Source organism: Ovis aries, chromosome 12 (genome assembly GCF_016772045.2).
Source record: "Ovis aries strain OAR_USU_Benz2616 breed Rambouillet chromosome 12, ARS-UI_Ramb_v3.0, whole genome shotgun sequence".
NCBI classification, from domain to species: domain Eukaryota; kingdom Metazoa; phylum Chordata; class Mammalia; order Artiodactyla; family Bovidae; genus Ovis; species Ovis aries.
Genome location: NC_056065.1, coordinates 4,148,592 through 4,165,486, shown reverse-complemented (window position 1 = coordinate 4,165,486; position 16,895 = coordinate 4,148,592). Strand labels below are relative to the sequence as shown.

The following is a 16,895-nucleotide window of genomic DNA, read 5'->3' as shown; positions in this document are numbered from 1 at the left end:
AACTAAACAGAAAGTTAGCAAGGAAACACAAACTTTAAATGATACAATGGACCACTTAGACCTAATTGATATCTATAGGACATTTCACCCCAAAACAATGAATTTCACCTTTTTCTCAAGTGCACACAGAACATTCTCCAGGACAGATCACATCCTGGGCCATGAATCTAGCCTTGGTAAATTCAAAAAAATGGAAATTTCAAGCATCTTTTCTGATCACAATGCGGTAAGATTAGATGTCAACTGCAGGAAAAAAACTATTTAGGATACACACATATGGAGGCTAAAGAACGTGCGTCTGAATAACTAACAAGTCACAGAAGAAATAAAAAAAGAAACTAAACTATGCACAGAAATGAATGAAAATGAAAACACAACCCAAAACCAACGGGATTCAGTAAAAGCAGTGCTAAGGGGAAGGTTGATAGCATTACAAGCCTACCTCAAGAAACAAGAGAAAAAAGTCAAATAAATAACCTAACTGTACACCTAAAGCAACTAGAAAAAGAAGAAATGAAGAACCCCAGGGTTAGTAGAAGGAAAGAAATCATCAAAATTAGGGCAGAAGTAATTGAAAAGAAACAAAGGAGACTATAGCAAAAATCAAGAAAACTAAAAGCTGGTTCTTTGAGAAGATAAATAAAATAGAAAAACCATTAGCCTGACTCATCAAGAAACAGAGGGAGAAGAATCAAATCAACAGAATTAGAAATGAAAATGGAGAAATCACAACAGACAACACAGAAATACAAAGGAGCATAAGAGACTACTATCAGCAACTTTATGACAATAAAACGGACCACTTGGAAGAAATGGACGAATTCTTGGAAAAGTATGACTTTCCAAAACTGAACCAGGAAGAAACAGAAAATCTTAACAGACCCATCACAAGCACGGAAATAGAAACTGTAATAAAAAATCTTCCAACAAACAAAAGCCCAGGACCAGATGGCTTCACATGTGAATTCTACCAAAAATTGAGAGAAGAGCTAACACCTATCCCACTCAGTCTTTCAGAAAATTGCTGCTGCTACTGCTGCTAAGTCGCTTCAGTCGTGTCCGACTCTGTGCACCCCATAGACAGCAGCCCACCAGGCTCCCCCGTCCCTGGGATTCTCCAGGCAAGAACACTGGGGTGGGTTGCCATTTCCTTCTCCAATGCGTGAAAGTGAAAAGTGAAAGTGAAGTTGATCAGTCGTGTCCAACTGGTAGCGACCCTATGAACTGCAGCCTACCAAGCTCCTCAGTCCATGGGATTTTCTAGGCAAGAGTACTGGAGTGACTTGCCATGAGGAGGGTAAACTGCCAAACTCTTTCTAAGAGGCCACCATCATCATAATACCAGAACCAGATAAACACGCCACAAAAAAAGAAAACTACAGGCCAAAATCACCGATGAACACAGATGCAAAAATCCTTAACAAAATCCTAGCAAACAATTAAGAAAAAGAAGATTTAAGGGCAGGGGAACCGGGAGGCCATGCAACCAGCTGGATTCATCTGGCTCTTTAAAGTTGGGAGTGTCTTTCACTTTCTCTATTGCAGGAAAATGAGGAGTCAACCCTGCTTCTAAGCAAGTGGGGCCTCGTCCCTCAACTTCTGGGACCAGACTCTTTTCTTAGGCCCGGCCACTCTCCTGCCAGGTGCAGTGAGAGATGGCTGAAGCCTTGGGGTGATCTGGACGGCCCCACCTGCTCAGAGGAGTCGCTGCAGCCAGGAGGGGGCCACACAGCTTTGTAGCTGACCCTCCGGAGGGGAGCTCAAGTGCAACCCAGAAGCCTGGGCTCAGGGATCCGAAAGGGACCTTGAGATGAACGGTCCTGTCACCCACACTCTGCGGAAACCTGAGTTGTGGGGTGACTCCAGCTGCAGGCACTTCCCATCTGCTTCAGATGCTCTGCCCCAAGCCCGTCATGGCTGGCCTCCGGCAAGGCGCGACCCTGGCTTTGCTAGCTCATACACCCCCAGAGAGGTGGCCGCAACAGGAAAAGGAAGATTCGAGGCAACACAGTTTCTGCAAGACACAGAGTTGTGGGTTTCTCGTGAAGTCACTTTGGCATAGTCAATAAAGCAGAAATAGATGTTTTTCTGGAATTCTCTTGCTTTTTCCATGATCCAGCCGATGCTGGCAATTTGATCTCTGGTTCCTCTGCCTTTTCTAAAACCAGCTTGAACATCGGGAAGTTCACGGTTCATATACTGCTGAAGCCTGGCTTGGAGAATTTTGAGCATTGCTTTACTAGCATGTGAGATGAGTGCAATTATGCGGTAGTTTGAGCATTCTTTGGCATTGCCTTTCTTTGGGAGTGGAGTGAAAACTGACTTTTTCCAGTCCTGTGGCCACTGCTGAGTTTTCCAAATTTGCTGGTATACTGAGTGCAGCAGTTTCACAGCATCGTCTTTCAGGATTTGAAATAGCTCAACTGGAATTCCATCACCTCCACAAGCTTTGTTCATAGTGATGCTTTCTAAGGCCCACTTGACTTCACATTCCAGGATGTCTGGCTCAGGTGAGTGATCACACCATCGTGATTATCTTGGTCGTGAAGACCGTTTTTGTACAGTTCTTTTGTGTATTCTTGCCACCTCTTCTTAATATCTTCTGCTTCTGTTAGGTCCACACCATTTCTGTCCTTTATCGAGCCCATATTTGCATGAAATGCCAAAGCCTTTGACTGTGTGGATCACAATAAACTGTGGAAAATTCTGAAAGAGATGGGAATACCAGACCACCTGACCTGCCTCTTGAGAAACCTATATGCAGGTCAGGAAGCAACAGTTAGAACTGGACATGGAAAAACAGCCTGGTTCCAAATAAGAAAAGGAGTACATCAAGGCTGTATATTGTCACCCTGCTTATTTAACTTATATGCAGAGTACATCATGAGAAACGCTGGGCTGGAAGAAGCACAAGCTGGAATCAAGACGGCCGGGAGAAATATCAATAACCTCAGATATGCAGAAGACACCACCCTTATGGCAGAAAGTGAAGAGGAGCTAAAAAGCCTCTTGATGAAAGTGAAAGAAGAGAGTGAAAAAGTTGGCTTAAAGCTCAACATTCAGAAAATGAAGATCATGGCATCTGGTCTCATCACTTCATGGGAAATAGATGGGGAAACAGTGGAAACAGTTATTTTGGGGGGGCTCCAAAAATCACTGCAGATGGTGACTGCAGCCATGAAATTAAAAGACGCTTACTCCTTGGAAGAAAAGTTATGACCAACCTAGATAGCATGTTGAAAAGCAGAGACATTACTTTGCCAACAAAGGTCCGTCTAGTCAAGGCTATGGTTTTTCCTGTGGTCATGTATGGATGTGAGAGTTGGACTGTGAAGAAAGCTGAGCACTGAAGAATTGATGCTTTTGAACTGTGGTGTTGGAGAAGACTCTTGAGAGTCCCTTGGACTGCAAGGAGATCCAACCAGTCCATTCTGAAGGAGATCAACCCTGGGATTTCTTTGGAAGGAATGATGCTGAAGCTGAAACTCCAGCACTTTGGCCACCTCATGCGAAGAGTTGACTCATTGGAAAAGACTTTAATGCTGGGAGGGATTGGGGGCAGGAGGAGAAGGGGATGACCGAGGATGTGATGGCTGGATGGCATCACTGACTCGATGGACGTGAGTCTGAGTGAACTCCGGGGGATGGTGATGGACAGGGAGGCCTGGCGTGCTGCGATTCATGGGGTCACAAAGAGTCAGACACGACTGAGCGACTGAACTGAACTGAACTTGAAGTCACTGAGCTGGGAGCTGGGGATTGGCTGGCCGTCAAAGCTCCCCATCCCCATCGCAGAATCCTTTCCTTGCTCTCACCTCGCAACGTCTCTGCACACGAATGCTTTGAACACAGGGTTCCTCTGCTTCTAGGACCCCGTGTGCTCTGAGAGCCTTGCAGAGTCCCTGGGCCATGAGGGACTGGTGGCTCGAGGAGTCCAGCTCATGTGTTCTTTCTTAAGATTTTTTTTTTTTTTTAAACGAGGGCCATTTTAAAAGTCTTTATTGAATTTGTATATATTGCTTGTTTTGTGTCTCGGTGTTTTGGCCACGAGGCATGTGAGATCTTAGCTTTCTGATCGAGGATCAAACCCTCCCTCCCCTGCATTGGAAGGTGAAATCATAACCACTGGAGGGAAGTTCCGTAGCTCATGTGTTCTAATCACAGGTCCCTTCCCAGGACACGGGCACCAGGGCAGAAGGCGCCCCTTCTCCCACCATGCACTGGACAGGGCATCCAGCGCCATAAATGACTCAGAGAATTCCAGGGTGGCGAGTGGCACGTGGGAGCCAACACTCAGCTCCCTGTCCCCACATGCCCATGCCCACTCGGAGAGCAAGGGTGGCTGGGGTACCAGCTCGCTGCCCTTTCGCTGGAGTGGGCCCTTCTTGGCTCCCCACTAGCCAGAAGCCCTGTGTGCGCCTTCAGTTTTGCGGGCTGGGCTGTACGGGAAGCCCGAGCCTCACCACTGGCCCCCACACCCCCTCCCCTGTGCCGCCTGCCCTGCTAAGCCACCTGCACGGGGCTGCGAGACAGCCTGACGTGACCTGCGTCTCGGTTGGTTCTTGAGTGGCTCGGAGTGTTCCACACATGCACGCTCTCACTGTGCCCTAGAGCCGCAGGGGCAGGGACATCTGGTCTCCTCTCTCCTAAAGGGCCGGGCAAAGTGTCTCCAAGACGGACGCTGCTGACATGGGGTTACATCTGTGGGCCTCTTCCAGCCTCAGTTATTTGGGTAATTCTGGAAAGAGCTACAGGAGAGGCAGGACAGCTTAGGGGCTGGGAGCCCTGGCATTAGGTCACTTGGGCCCCTCCTCACATCTGCATTTCAACCCCCATCTGCATTTCTCAAAATGGCCTTTATCATCCCAAACCCAGGAGTTCTCCATGCATTCTTGCAGCCCCTCTCTAGGCGAGTCTCCCCATTTTACAGAGGGGGAAAGTGAGGCTGAGAGCAGGGAGCAGGCCTCCTGAGGTCACCCAGAGGGAAGGCTGGGGGCATGGGTTCCCAGGTCCACTGCTGGGCCCACTTGAGGGCCTGGGGTCCCTGCCCAGTCCAGCTGGGCTGTCTGAGAACGCTCAAATGACTGGGATCACCAATCCGGGTCTTTACACGCTTAGAATAAAACTGGGAAAGGGAAACGAGACGTGTACTGATTCCCCCCTCCTCACCCTGCTACTCCCAAGGCTGAAAGGCAGACAGAAGAAATCCCTGAGGCTTTCCCACCCCCACGCATGGGCCCTCTGCCCTCACCCCCGGAGGCCCCACCGGAGGACGGGCCAGGCCAACTCTTGCCAGTAGGCACCAGGGCCCAGTTGCTTAGTGACCCAGCGCTGCCCGCCCTCACCCTCCAGGGCAAACAGCTGAGCAATCACAGATGGGATGGAAGGGCCGTTCTGTGTTTGGAAAGTTGTCCTTGCATTTTCTGCTCACTCAGTGAGATTTTTCTTTTCAGAGTCACTGGAAAAATCCATTGATTCCGCATCCCGAATCTCAGCAAGTTTCCCTTTCTCACAGTCCTGAGATCCGCTTTCACACGCTCGGCCTGAAGCGCTCTGTGTGTGCCCTCCGGGAGTGCCCACCAGCCCTTAGGGAAAGAAGTTTTGTGGGGAAGAACCTCCAAGGCCCCTCCTCCTTCATCAGGCTTGCATTTAGTGCCTGCCATGTGCCGGGGACCCAGTGCTAAACAAGACACGGTTCCTCATCCAGAGAATTACAGCCCATCAAAATGAGGGGTAGGAGAGGATGATATGGTGGTTTTCGGGGAGCAGCAGCTGGAAATGTTCTATGAACACTGGGACCCACCAGCTCAGCTCGCCCATCCTCCTCACTAACACACTTTCCCAGCCACGTGTGACTATGGAGGTCGTACCCGCCCATGGCCTCTCCACGTGTTCAGGCCAACACAGGGCCCAGCCTTGTATCCTCCACTGCAAGGCTGGTCCCTGCAGCCCCCGTACCCCATAGTGTGGTGGGCAGCCCAACACCACCCCTCGCGCTCGGGGAGAGCCAGGAGGTGAGGAGGAGAAGGCAGGACTCGCGGACTGGATGCTGGTGAAGGGACGCTGATAGCGTATGGCGACCAGCTTTCCCAAGACCCGTACAGCGGAAAGCGGCCTGACAAAGAACGAACGCGATAAAGACAGCTTCCTGCGGCAGGTGAGCAGACGAGAGCTGGGATGCCTGAGGTTGTTTGGAGCCTTTCAAAACTTGACTCTCACCCAAGACACCACGTGTGTGGTGGGAAGAGCGTGTGCTCTGGAGTTGGATGAGCGTGGGGTGTGGGCCTCGCCCTTGGCTAAGCCCCTCTCGCATAGGACCTCATTGAACGTGCCAGCCCTCTGGCCTGACAGCAACAGAAACTCCGCCAGGGTGGCCTGTCAGGTGGAAACGCGCTGCCGCCGCCCTCCCTGCTTTACTTTTTTTTAACCTAGGATTGTAGCCTCACGGGCAGCAGGGGTCCACCAGCTGGAGCCACGTTGAGTAGCGCCATGGACAAGGAAGGGTTGATCGGTGGGTTGGAGGATGCCAGTGTGATGAGCACAGGTTTCCTCCCTGCCTGTGGGAGCTACACGCAGCCCTGCTCAGAAACAAGGGAATGGCTGTAACGACCCATCCCAGTCTCCTCCAGCTCCAGGAGTCGCTGCTTTGCAGAGGCTAAGCTGATCTCCTCCAACCCTCCGCAGGCTGCTGCGGTCCTGTCGCTGCCAGCCCGTCCCCAGCCCCCTCCTGGGTTACTTAAGCCCAGGCCCTCTGATCCCCCGCCCCCCATCTTGGGAGCCGCCACCACCTCCTGATGAAAGTCGCGGGGCCACAGGGCAGACGCAGTGTCCTCCCCCAGGTGACCCTCTGCCCATGGGCCCCATCCAGACACTTCATGGGTGGGGAAGGGGAGCAACTAGGGTCTGCTGCACAGTGTGGCTGAGGCCATAGGTCTTTATACATCCCCCCGACCCCTCGGCCCCGTGCTATAAGAAAATTGAAAACACTGCGTTTTGATTGAGGCCAGGCATTGCGGCATTTTGGATGCAACATTAACAGGCGGGAACCAGGGTGGACTTTGCTCTAGAAGCAAAGGGGAGGCTCTGAAGGCTTTGGGATGCCAGAATGATATGCCATCGAATGCAGGGTACACAGCAGGGGAAGAAACAGAAGGGAAACTGGCTGGGCGACCTCCTGGAGCGTCTCAGGAAGAGCTGACAAGCCCCCAGCTAAGTAGGGCAGGGTGGGGGACAGAAAGGAGAGGCCACACCGTGGAAGCGGAAGCCACAGTGCCAGACTGGATGGAAGGCATGAGAGGGGAGACCCTTCCGGTGCTGAAGGTGGGGGAATACGAGGACGAGGTGGAGACAGGGTGGGAAGTCAGTCATGGGCAAAGCTACGAGCTGCTCCTGGACACATTAAATTGTCAGCATCTGAGGGGTGTGAGAGACCTCTGACAGGCTACAGAAAAGTTCATTCTACAGCTAAGAAGAGAAGGAGATGCGGGGGTGCAGGCTGGGGAGCTGCACGTAAAGCTGGGGAGGGGTGGGGGAGGAGAAGAGATGGGAACCAGGACAGAACCACGGACAGAAGGCGCAGGCTCAGCGAGCCCAGCATGCAGGTTTCTGCCTCTACAGCTCCCTTCTTCCTCCTGGTTCTGAAATTAAACGCCCCTGGTTCCCGGCAAATTGATCTGGTCCTCTTATCCCCAGAGCATATGCCTTGCCAGGACTGGGGTGCTATCTTATGGGAAGACGGAGCCATTCAGAAGAGGAAATGAGGTCCTGAACGAAGACAGGTCTGGATCCCCCACACAGGAGGATCCCAGAGCTGAGAAGCACACAGGTGTGGGTTACCTGGCGAGTCAGGATCAGCGGAGGGCTAGGACCAGGCTGCAGGCACCAAGGTGAGCCTGATGGTGCCTCCCTGTGCCACTCATGGCTTGGAACCTGGATCCAGAGTCCAGCCTGAGGTTGTGAACTAAGAGCTGGGATTCAGGGTTGAGAGCCGTTCAAAGTTTTCCTTTCTCCCAAAACAACGTAGGTGAATGGGTGTTACATGTGTGCTGAGCTATAACTTTAGAGGGAAAAGAGGGCCAAGTCTGGATAAAGTCTAAAGGCGTGAAGAGAAAGGGTTGAGTGGGAGTGGAGGAATCCGGAACACAAAGGGGAGGATGTCTGGGGTGAGCCCCAGGTGGTCCTGGAGAAGGAGCTGGTGTCAACCATTCAGGCCCTTTCCCCAACCCCACCCTAGGGAAGTCCTTACAGTTTAGAGAACTTAGCAGTCAGGATCTCTCTCTGCCAGTCCCGTGAGAAACTGGCAAGGCTCTGCTCCCATGCGAAGTGGGGAAGGACTCTCGGTTGAAAAAGAAAAGGACAGGCTCATGTGACACTCGTTGAAAGGACCAGATGAAGCACCCGAGTCTGGAGGCTTGAAGGGAGCTCAGCCGAGAGCTGGAGTTGAGCTGAGAAGCTGTGAGGCTTCTGTTCCATCATGAACCAGTCACGATCACCAAGGATTATCCTCTTAACATCCCTGCCAGCATCAGTGCTGACAGTAACGCAGACTGAGCAGGGGCCCGGGGCTCTGGGTCCTCGGGGCTGTTTCTACTTCACTGAGTGACCAGGGAAAGCCTTTTACCTCCTGGGCTTCCAGCCTAGGGATCTGTCATAAATGCTCATCTTACATTCCAACTGAAGCCATCAGTCACCAAATATTTCCTAAACAGGTGGTTCCCAGACTTTCTATGGGCGTCACCAAGGGGGAAGTATTTTGAAAAAGCAGATTTGAGGGTCCTACCTTCAAAGATGCAGGAGCCGAGATGTCTAGAGTGGGGCCCTCAACTGTCCATTATCAAAAAAGTGATCCAAAGAGAGATTTCCGATGTCAGTGGTCAGGGTCAACCCATGAGCACCACTGAAGGCTTCAGATGCTAAGAGGAACCAGCGCAGTGCTGAGTAAGGAAAAGCACCTTTCCTGCAAAAGTTCCCAGTGTATCCGGGGCAGGTAGGGCTGCCCACCCCAGGAACCGCACCTCCTTGGCGACAGACAAGTACAAAGTCAAAGAGACAAGCGTTGCGGCCCTTCACCAAGAGAGTAGAGTTTCCCAAGGTGGTTGGGCAGAGGTGGGAGAAGCTATGCGTGGCAGAGACGGCTAAGTGTTCACCACAACCGGCTTCCTCGTCCACCTGGGCTCACAGCTGTATTTCATTTCTCAACCTCCCTGTGGTTAGGAGTGGCCACGTGACGGGGTTCTTGCCAATGGCGCAGGGGCGTAGAATACGCACACCACTTCCGGGCCTGACCCACAGACTCTCCCGAGTGTTATCCTGAGCCCCACCTGCCAAAGTAACTTTCCTTAAAGAGGGAAATAAGCTTCTGTCGTATCTGATGACTGAAAATAACGGGGCTGTTTGTCACATGTCAGTCCATCCTGATCACACAGGGTGCAGGAGAGATGGCGCAGCGATTAACCTCGACCAGCATTCAGCCAGCCCGGCTTCTGTAACCAGCGGCTGGTGCTACGTAGCACCTGCGGGGCGCGAGTCCTGATCGTACACGGCTTACCGTCTTCCTGGAGAAAAGCGACGCTGAGAAGGGCCAGGGCAGCAGCAGGCCGCCGGCCCCCAGGAGGGGACCACCGACTCCAGCCCCAGAGGGAGGCTATCGCGGGCCCAGCCAACATGGAGAGGTGAGTGGTGGGCTGGGCAGGCATCCGAGAAAGCAGTAAAACGGCAGTGATATGGTCCAACGGTGCTGAAGGTTTTTATTTTTATTGCTCAAATTTGGAACTAACTTATTTTTAGTGTCCTTTATCTCTCACGCCAAGAAGGTCAGGGGGAGCTACGGAGGCGGAGGCCTGGGTACTCCTGCTGCGGGCAGAGATGGGGATTTCCCTGACTGGTCAGGCTTGCATGACGTCCCTGGAACCATGGAACCTTGTCCACGCAGGGGCCAAGCAGCCAGGCAAGAGGAGAGGAGGCAAGTGCAAGGATGGAGCTGGGAGTGGCTTCATCCTGTGACCTCTGCGACTGCTCCCTTTCCTCTTTGCATCTTCCTTAAAATTTTAAAAAATCAATGGTGTCAATGTAGGCCAGGAAGGGCCCGGGGTGGGGAGGGGGGAATGGGAACGCATTCCAGCTGTGCTTAAGTATAATATTTAACCATAGGTAGAGCCCAACCTTCTGCCTCCGTATCCACAAAGAAAACACGCACGTCAAAGATACAGCAAGCAGTACCTAGCACAGGTGTGAATAAGAACTTGCAAGGTTCTGGGACTGATGACAGGGACCCCTGTTAATACCAAGAGTAGGATGAACGTTCCTGGGCCACACTGTGCCTTAGGAACGGAGGGGTGGAAGGACCCTGTGCCCCTTTCCTAGCCTGAGGCTGTTTGGCTTCTTCCACTGTGAAGAAGGTCCTGAGAGGACAAGGGCTGTCCCTGTCACCCACTGAGTGATGAAGACCCAGAAGAGCTCCTGACAAGGTGTCCAAGAGACCTCACCCAGCCAGACGTCTGGTCTGGTGACAGCCTCGTGCCTCCTGGCTTCAGCCTTTCCATCTGTAAACAGATGCTAGACTCGGGTCCTTCCAGCTCAGACAGTCTGCAAACAGGAGGCTTTCTGTGTCCCCGAAGCCTCCACCCTAAAGGTCTGGTTGGTGCCTGGGGTCCTAGAGCCTGTGGAACATGCAGAGAAAACTTGGGGTGTCCGTGTCCCTGCTCAGAGGTCAGAGCCTGAAACTGCCGCCCCCCTGCAGGCATCTGGGGTACTGCGGGGAGTGGGAGCCGGCCTCCCTGCTAGGGTCAGATCCCAGACAGGAAGACAGGGGCAGCTGGCAGGGGTGGTCAGAGATCCCAGGCACCAGGCCCACAAATCACCAAACCCTGCCTTCTGTGGGCCTGGAGCAGAGAAACTCTGGGCTGGGAGACGAGAGATACAGGTTCCAACCCTGACGGTCCGTCAGGAACTTGCTGTGTGGCCTTGAATGACCCCCACCCCAACACCAAGGTCTTGAACCGAGTGACCGTATGGACGCCTTCCAGAGAGCTGCTTGGTCTGTACTTCTGAGTACTCGGGTCGGGGTTCCCCAAGCCACCGGGGGCCCCATTTGGAGACACGATCCAGGGTAAGTGACCTAATCGGGCCCAGTAGTCAAGGAAGAAGTCCCTGCAGGGCACCTGAAACAAAGGCTGAAGACTGGGACTCTGTGGCTGTCTCAGGGGAGGCCTGGGGCCCCTGGAGCTGCTGCCTTCTGAATGGAGGGAACCAGCCGGCCCAGGGCCTGGCCCCACTTCCTCTGCCACTGCACCTTTGGGGCCTCCTGGCTGCGCATGGCCCCTCTCTCCTCCATGCTCCTGCCCCCCCACCGAAAGGGCTGGACAGAGGTCTCAGGAGCTCCCTGGAGGCTGGGCCAGCCAAGGCTCCAGGACAGTGGGAGGCTTCCCTCCACGGCTCCGCTCCAGCCAGGCACACGACGGACTGGCAGATACAGGTTGCTCTGACAAGGCTATTTATAGACGCCAGCTCGGGCCTTTCCCCAATGGGGCCTCAGTCTCTCGGCGACCGGGAAACACATAAACGCCTTTCCTTGGAGACAGGAAGGAGAAATTCTCCTGGGAGCTCAGACTGGGTAGGGAAAAAAGCAATGATAGGAGTCAGAATGGGGCCAGGATAAGGCCGATCTCTTGGAAACCGTTTCTAAAAGTGGCTCCCAGGGGAAGAGAGATCTGAAGTGTTTCTAAAGGTGGAAAAGCACATAAGATAGGAGACTGAGATCTGTGGATGAAGCGTTCCAGTTCCTGCACCAGCCACATGCACCCCTGCACAGCCGGTGGGGCCACCCAGGGCCTGCTCCCCCACGAGAGGGGGCCCTGCGCCCCCTGCCTCCGTGGAGACGGCTGTTCAGATGGCAAGGCTGGTGCTGAGGAAGATGTCTCCAACAGCAGTTCTGAATCTCAGTCAAGACTCCGCGCACCCTGTAGCTGGGCAGAGCCCAGGGACGAGAGGGGCTGTGTCCACCTCTCTCTCTTTGAGGCATTATCCTTATCACCCCGTGTGGGGTTCAATAAAATCCATTTCTCAGAAGGGATTTCCGCCCTCCGAGGGCTTACAGACTTGGGAAAACAAGGGAGGGGGCTGTGCAGAGACCTCACGCCACGCAATGGGTTCAGGAACCAGACAAAGCTGGAGTTACTGTGGTTGCAAAGAGAGAGGTGACATGGGTGAAGGTGTGTTTTCAAGAGTGATCCCTGGGAAGGGTTTTGGGGGAGAATGAGAGAGAAGGCTATTTGGGCCAAAAAACAAGTTGCCTCCCCATGCCAGCATGAAAAAAAAGGGAAAGTGTTAGTCGCTCAGTCACGTCCGACTCTTTGTGGCCCTGTGGACTGTAGCCCACCAGGCTCTTCTGTCCAAGGAATTCTCCAGGCAAGAATAATGCAGTGGGTTGCCATTTCCTTCTCCAGAGGATCTTTCCAACCCAGAGATGGAACTTCGGTCTCCGGCATTGTAGGCAGATGCTTTACCATCTGAGCCACCAGGGAAGCCCCTGCATATTTTACTGTAAACTATCTCTATTTCTCCCAAGAATCACCAGAGACACATACCTTTTTATTTGCCGTGTGAAAGGAGCCTCAGCTCTGCAGCGCCCCTTCCTCTACCCAATCGCACAGAAAGCCCACCCTCTAGGGCCAAGGGCTTACAGCCTGGCTGGCAGCAAGTGCAGCAGCTAAACTTTGTTCTAAAAACAGGAACCATTTCCTACCCGGCAGCAACAAAACTCTCTAGGGCAATGGTTCTCAACCTCAGTTGCATCTCAGAAGTAACAGGCGAGCTTTTCAAAATCTTGATGCCCAGGCTTCACCCCAGACCAACGAAATCAGACCCCCGTGCTGTGGGGCCCAAGAACCCATATTTTCTAAAGCTCAGTAGGCAGTTCCAGGGTACAGCTAAGGCTGAGATCCGCTGGCCTAAATAAAGACCCTACACAGCTGGAGTGCCCTTAAATAATATGTATATGGGTGGGGGTGAGGGTAGAAGGGGGTATACACGTTGAGGCAAGAATCCCAGGAGAGAGCTGGACACCCTCCCTTAGCAGCCATGGTTTCCGCATGAGCCCTCTTTACCCCCTGCCCCAGTTTCTTAAACGGGTACCCAGACACAGGCCTGTTCTAGTTGATTCTTTGAATACTAAAATCAAAACTCCTCTGCTGATTCTTGGGTGTCTTCTCACAGTGCATTTGTTTGATGGGCAGAACCCAGCAAATGTGGGGCCTAGAGGCAAGATGAATTATTAACTACGGAGGCCCCAGAGTCAGGCCTGGGGAAGTTTTTAGCTAATTTGACTCATGTAGGACTGCTGAATTAATTATGAGCCTGCATACACCTGTAAAATGTAACCGCTCACTCTGTCTACAAACAGGCCCATTTAGGCAAGGCCCTGGCTTGGAGCCCTCTCATCTAAATAACAAAACAAATAAATAAACAGAGCTCTGCCGCCACTGCCAAGTAGCAGACACATGGCGGCAACTGGGAGAGTGCGGCCAGGGGACTCAGGTGAGCTGGGTGTCTAGCATACACAGCCGCGTTAGGGGACACACACAAACCCCTTTAGGTTACCCCCAGCTAGCTCAGGAAGTCAGCATGGTAGCAGCACGATGATCTAGGAGAGAAGTTTTAGTTTGCTGCTAGAAACACCCTGGACTTCTGCAAAGTTGCTGGGCTGTGTTTTAAGACAGTTTCTGGCCATCTGCAATACGGAAGTCTCAACCTAGCAATGCTGTCCTTAATGAGCGACAGGGAGCCATCTACTTGCCACCTGGAGCTTCAGAGCTCCGATCTGGGGGAAGGTCACCCTCCCAGGCACAGGTGAGCGCTGTCCCCAAATCCTAGAGAGCCATTTTGAAAAGGTCCGGGGACAGGAAATGCTGAAAAGAACATTAAAAAAGAAAAAAAGACCAGTTTTGCCTGTGGTCCCCAAAGGGCTCCAGATCCAACCCGGGGTTTGCTCCGTCAACAAGTTCAAGAGGGCCCGCAGGGCAACTGCCCACCACTCAGGTAAGACGTTGACAGCCTGTCAGCCAGGAGCCAGGTTTCCCTTCTAGACCACAGAGCTTGCTTCCCCGCCATGAAAGGCTCTTATATCATTACATTTACCTTCGAAGGACGTTTGCTCTGCACACTCCTGAAGAAGGTGGTCTTGGCGGTGAAGAAGCAGTCCTCCAGTTCCTCCTCCAGGCTACAGTACCCACTGCTCATGCTGCTGTCCACCGTCATCTAGCCCGGAGCCCCGGCCGGAGGCAGAGAGCGCATCTGCTGGGGGCTCGGGTGCGGGGCAGCGAGGCGGGGACCCTTCCCCAGGCGGCCGCGGCGCGAGCTTCCAGCCCCGCCGGGGAGCGAGTCCGTTACTCGGCCGGGCGGACCCGGCGCCTCGCCTTTCACACTGGAGCCCAAGGGGCTCAGGCGGCAGGGTAACCTGTGCCCCGGAGGCGGTCAGACCCGGACGCCGCGCGGCGCACCTCGCTCTGCCCCTCACTGGGCATCTGCCCCTTCGCGCCCTCCGCGCCGGCGCCCCGCTCCACCCCGCGCCGAGCCCTTCTCGGCCCGGCCCCCGCCTCCGCGCCGCTCCTGCCCCTCCACTGCCAGAGGGGTTCAGAAGCCACTTCCTCTCGCAAGGTTCCTCCAGGCCCCGGCGGTCGCCACGCCCCTCCGGGTCCTCCCGCCCCAGGCCTGCGCGTCCCTACCCTGCCGCTGGACCACCGGCAAGTGGACCCGGGGCATCCCCAGAGTCAGAGCAGGGATGCCGGGCGGGAATGCACTGGGACGGACCCGAGGGAGAAAATGCCCTCTCTGCTGTCTCCATCCTCCTGCTGGCAGCTCCTTCTCCTCCCCCAGGACGGCAGGAGCTCGAAGGCCTACACCTTCGCGCCTCCCTTCCCCCCATCCTCTGCCTCCCCCACCCTCTCATTCCCCATTCCCTGGGTGAAGGAGCCAGGCCCCTCGGAGTGGTTAGAGAAGTGACTGAAGAAGAAAATCAATATCTGGTCTGCCTGGAGAAGCAGCAATATTTTAACTCGGTAATGCCAGAAGAAACTGCAGGGCCCCTCCCCCCCCCAAGCGTATGCAAATCAGATGCAAAGTTACAGCAATCTGCAGAGTAAGCAGGCCCTTCCACCCACCCCAGGAACTTGCCCCAGGAAGCCTCCGGTTTCTAAAGGCGCCTGCAGACACCACCCAGGTTATCAGTGCGTTTAATTCCGGGCGGGGAGGGGCGCCGGGTCTGGCATAGAGGGGTCTTTGCCAGATGTCATCTCATCAAGGACAGCTCAATTACATATCTCCATTAGAACTGGATGAAGGGGCGCCTTCCTCGACTGGGGCCGAATCCTTCAAATCCTTCATCTACAGTAGTTACTCGTGTGCCTGGTGATGTACATGCAGTCTGTCATTTCCCAACAGCCTCGGGATAGAGATTATTATTCCCTTTTCACGGATGAGGAAACTGAAGCTCAGAGTCACATTGGTAGGACCAGTTTGCTGGGACTCAGACCCGGGTCCTTGCACTCCTAGGGCCTGTCAGCGTGCTGCCATCTCTCAGCAGAGAGGGGCTCAGGATCTCGGGAACAGAAAACAAGCCTTCAGAGCGGAGCAATGCCAGGGGGACCGTGCTCCTGGAGTCTGATGGCCTGGGGACGCTGGAAACGCCCAGAGAGTGGCTGAGAGGGGTTATCAGGACTTTCTCCAAGTCTGTGTCTCCTGTAGTTCCAAAAAGCATCCAGTCTTGGGGCACAAGCTGGGTAAGGGGCTAGACTCAGCCCCCAGACTGCAAGCTGCCAGCTCCATTTTAAGCTCTGGTTACTTTTGCGAGGAGCCCTCTTCCTCCCCCGCCTTAGTCAAATCCATCAGTGCTCAGGATGGTTTCAACTGCAGCCCAATTTGGCTCCATCCTCCCACACAGTCTTTTTTCTAGAAGCCCGCGAATGCCTGGCAGGCACGAACATGAGCTAGCTGAGAGCCCGCACCGCGGCCCGCTGACCTGCCCAGCTCCAGGGATGGTCACTACCAGTAGCTGCCTCCCCAGCCGGGAGATAACAAGTGGAAGTAACCAGGTGGGGAGGGGCGCTGGGGTGAGCTTCCAGGTGTTTTCAGGGAAGAACTCACGTTAGTGGGGTTGAAAGTAGGTTTTGGAACAATCTGCTCTTCAAATGAGTATTTCAAAGACTGTTTTGTTGGGCAAGGCTTCCCTGATAACTCAGTTGGTAAAAGAATCTGCCTGCAATGCAGGAGACCCCAGTTCAGTTCTTGGGTTGGGAAGATACGCTGGAGAAGGGATATACTACCCACTCCAGTATTCTTGGACTTCCCTGGTGGCTCAGCTGGTAAAGAATCCACCTGCAATGCAGGAGACCTGGGTTTGATCCCTGGGTTGGGAAGATCCCCTGGAGAAGGGGGACCCACTCCAGTATTCTGGCCTGGAGAATTCCACGGACGGTATAGTCCATGCAGTCACAGAGTCACACACAACTGAGCGACTTTCACTTTCACTTTGTTGGGAGTAGGGGAGTTTACCCCAGAGACTATGGTCCAGGGAAAGGAAGCTGATTTTGCCCTCACCAGCACCTCAAAGGCCAATGTCAGGATGATGAATCCTGCAGGGAGGGGGCTCTGCATGACCCCTGGGCATCAGCAAGAGCCTGCCTGCTTTGTCTGGCCACTGAAAGAACACACGTTTCCTTATACAAGGAACTTCCTTGCTCAGTGGGAATTCAATATTTAAGGGAAAAACAGGCCCCAGATTCTCGGGCCACCCTGGACCTTGGAGTACACACTGACCTCTGCAGAGCAAGTGCAGCCCTACACATTCAAAACGTACAATCTTAAAATACAGCGGACAACGGGCTTTTTGAACCACAAGCCAA

General features: G+C 53.6%; 1 protein-coding gene across 3 annotated transcripts in view; it reads right to left on the bottom strand.

The window, feature by feature from the left end:
* Window positions 1-16,895, bottom strand: part of RASSF5 (Ras association domain family member 5) — a 74,378-nt gene that overhangs the window by 18,436 nt on the left and 39,047 nt on the right. Inside the window, exon 1 of one of the 3 annotated variants that reach the window (XM_027976239.3) lies at window positions 14,134-15,865. The exons of the other annotated variants lie outside the window; for them this stretch is intronic. Coding sequence (XP_027832040.1) covers window positions 14,134-14,253 — 120 coding nt within the window. The 5' untranslated portion in view covers window positions 14,254-15,865. Of the gene's footprint in view, window positions 1-14,133; window positions 15,866-16,895 lie in introns of those variants that run through there. 3 annotated transcript variants of the gene reach the window in all.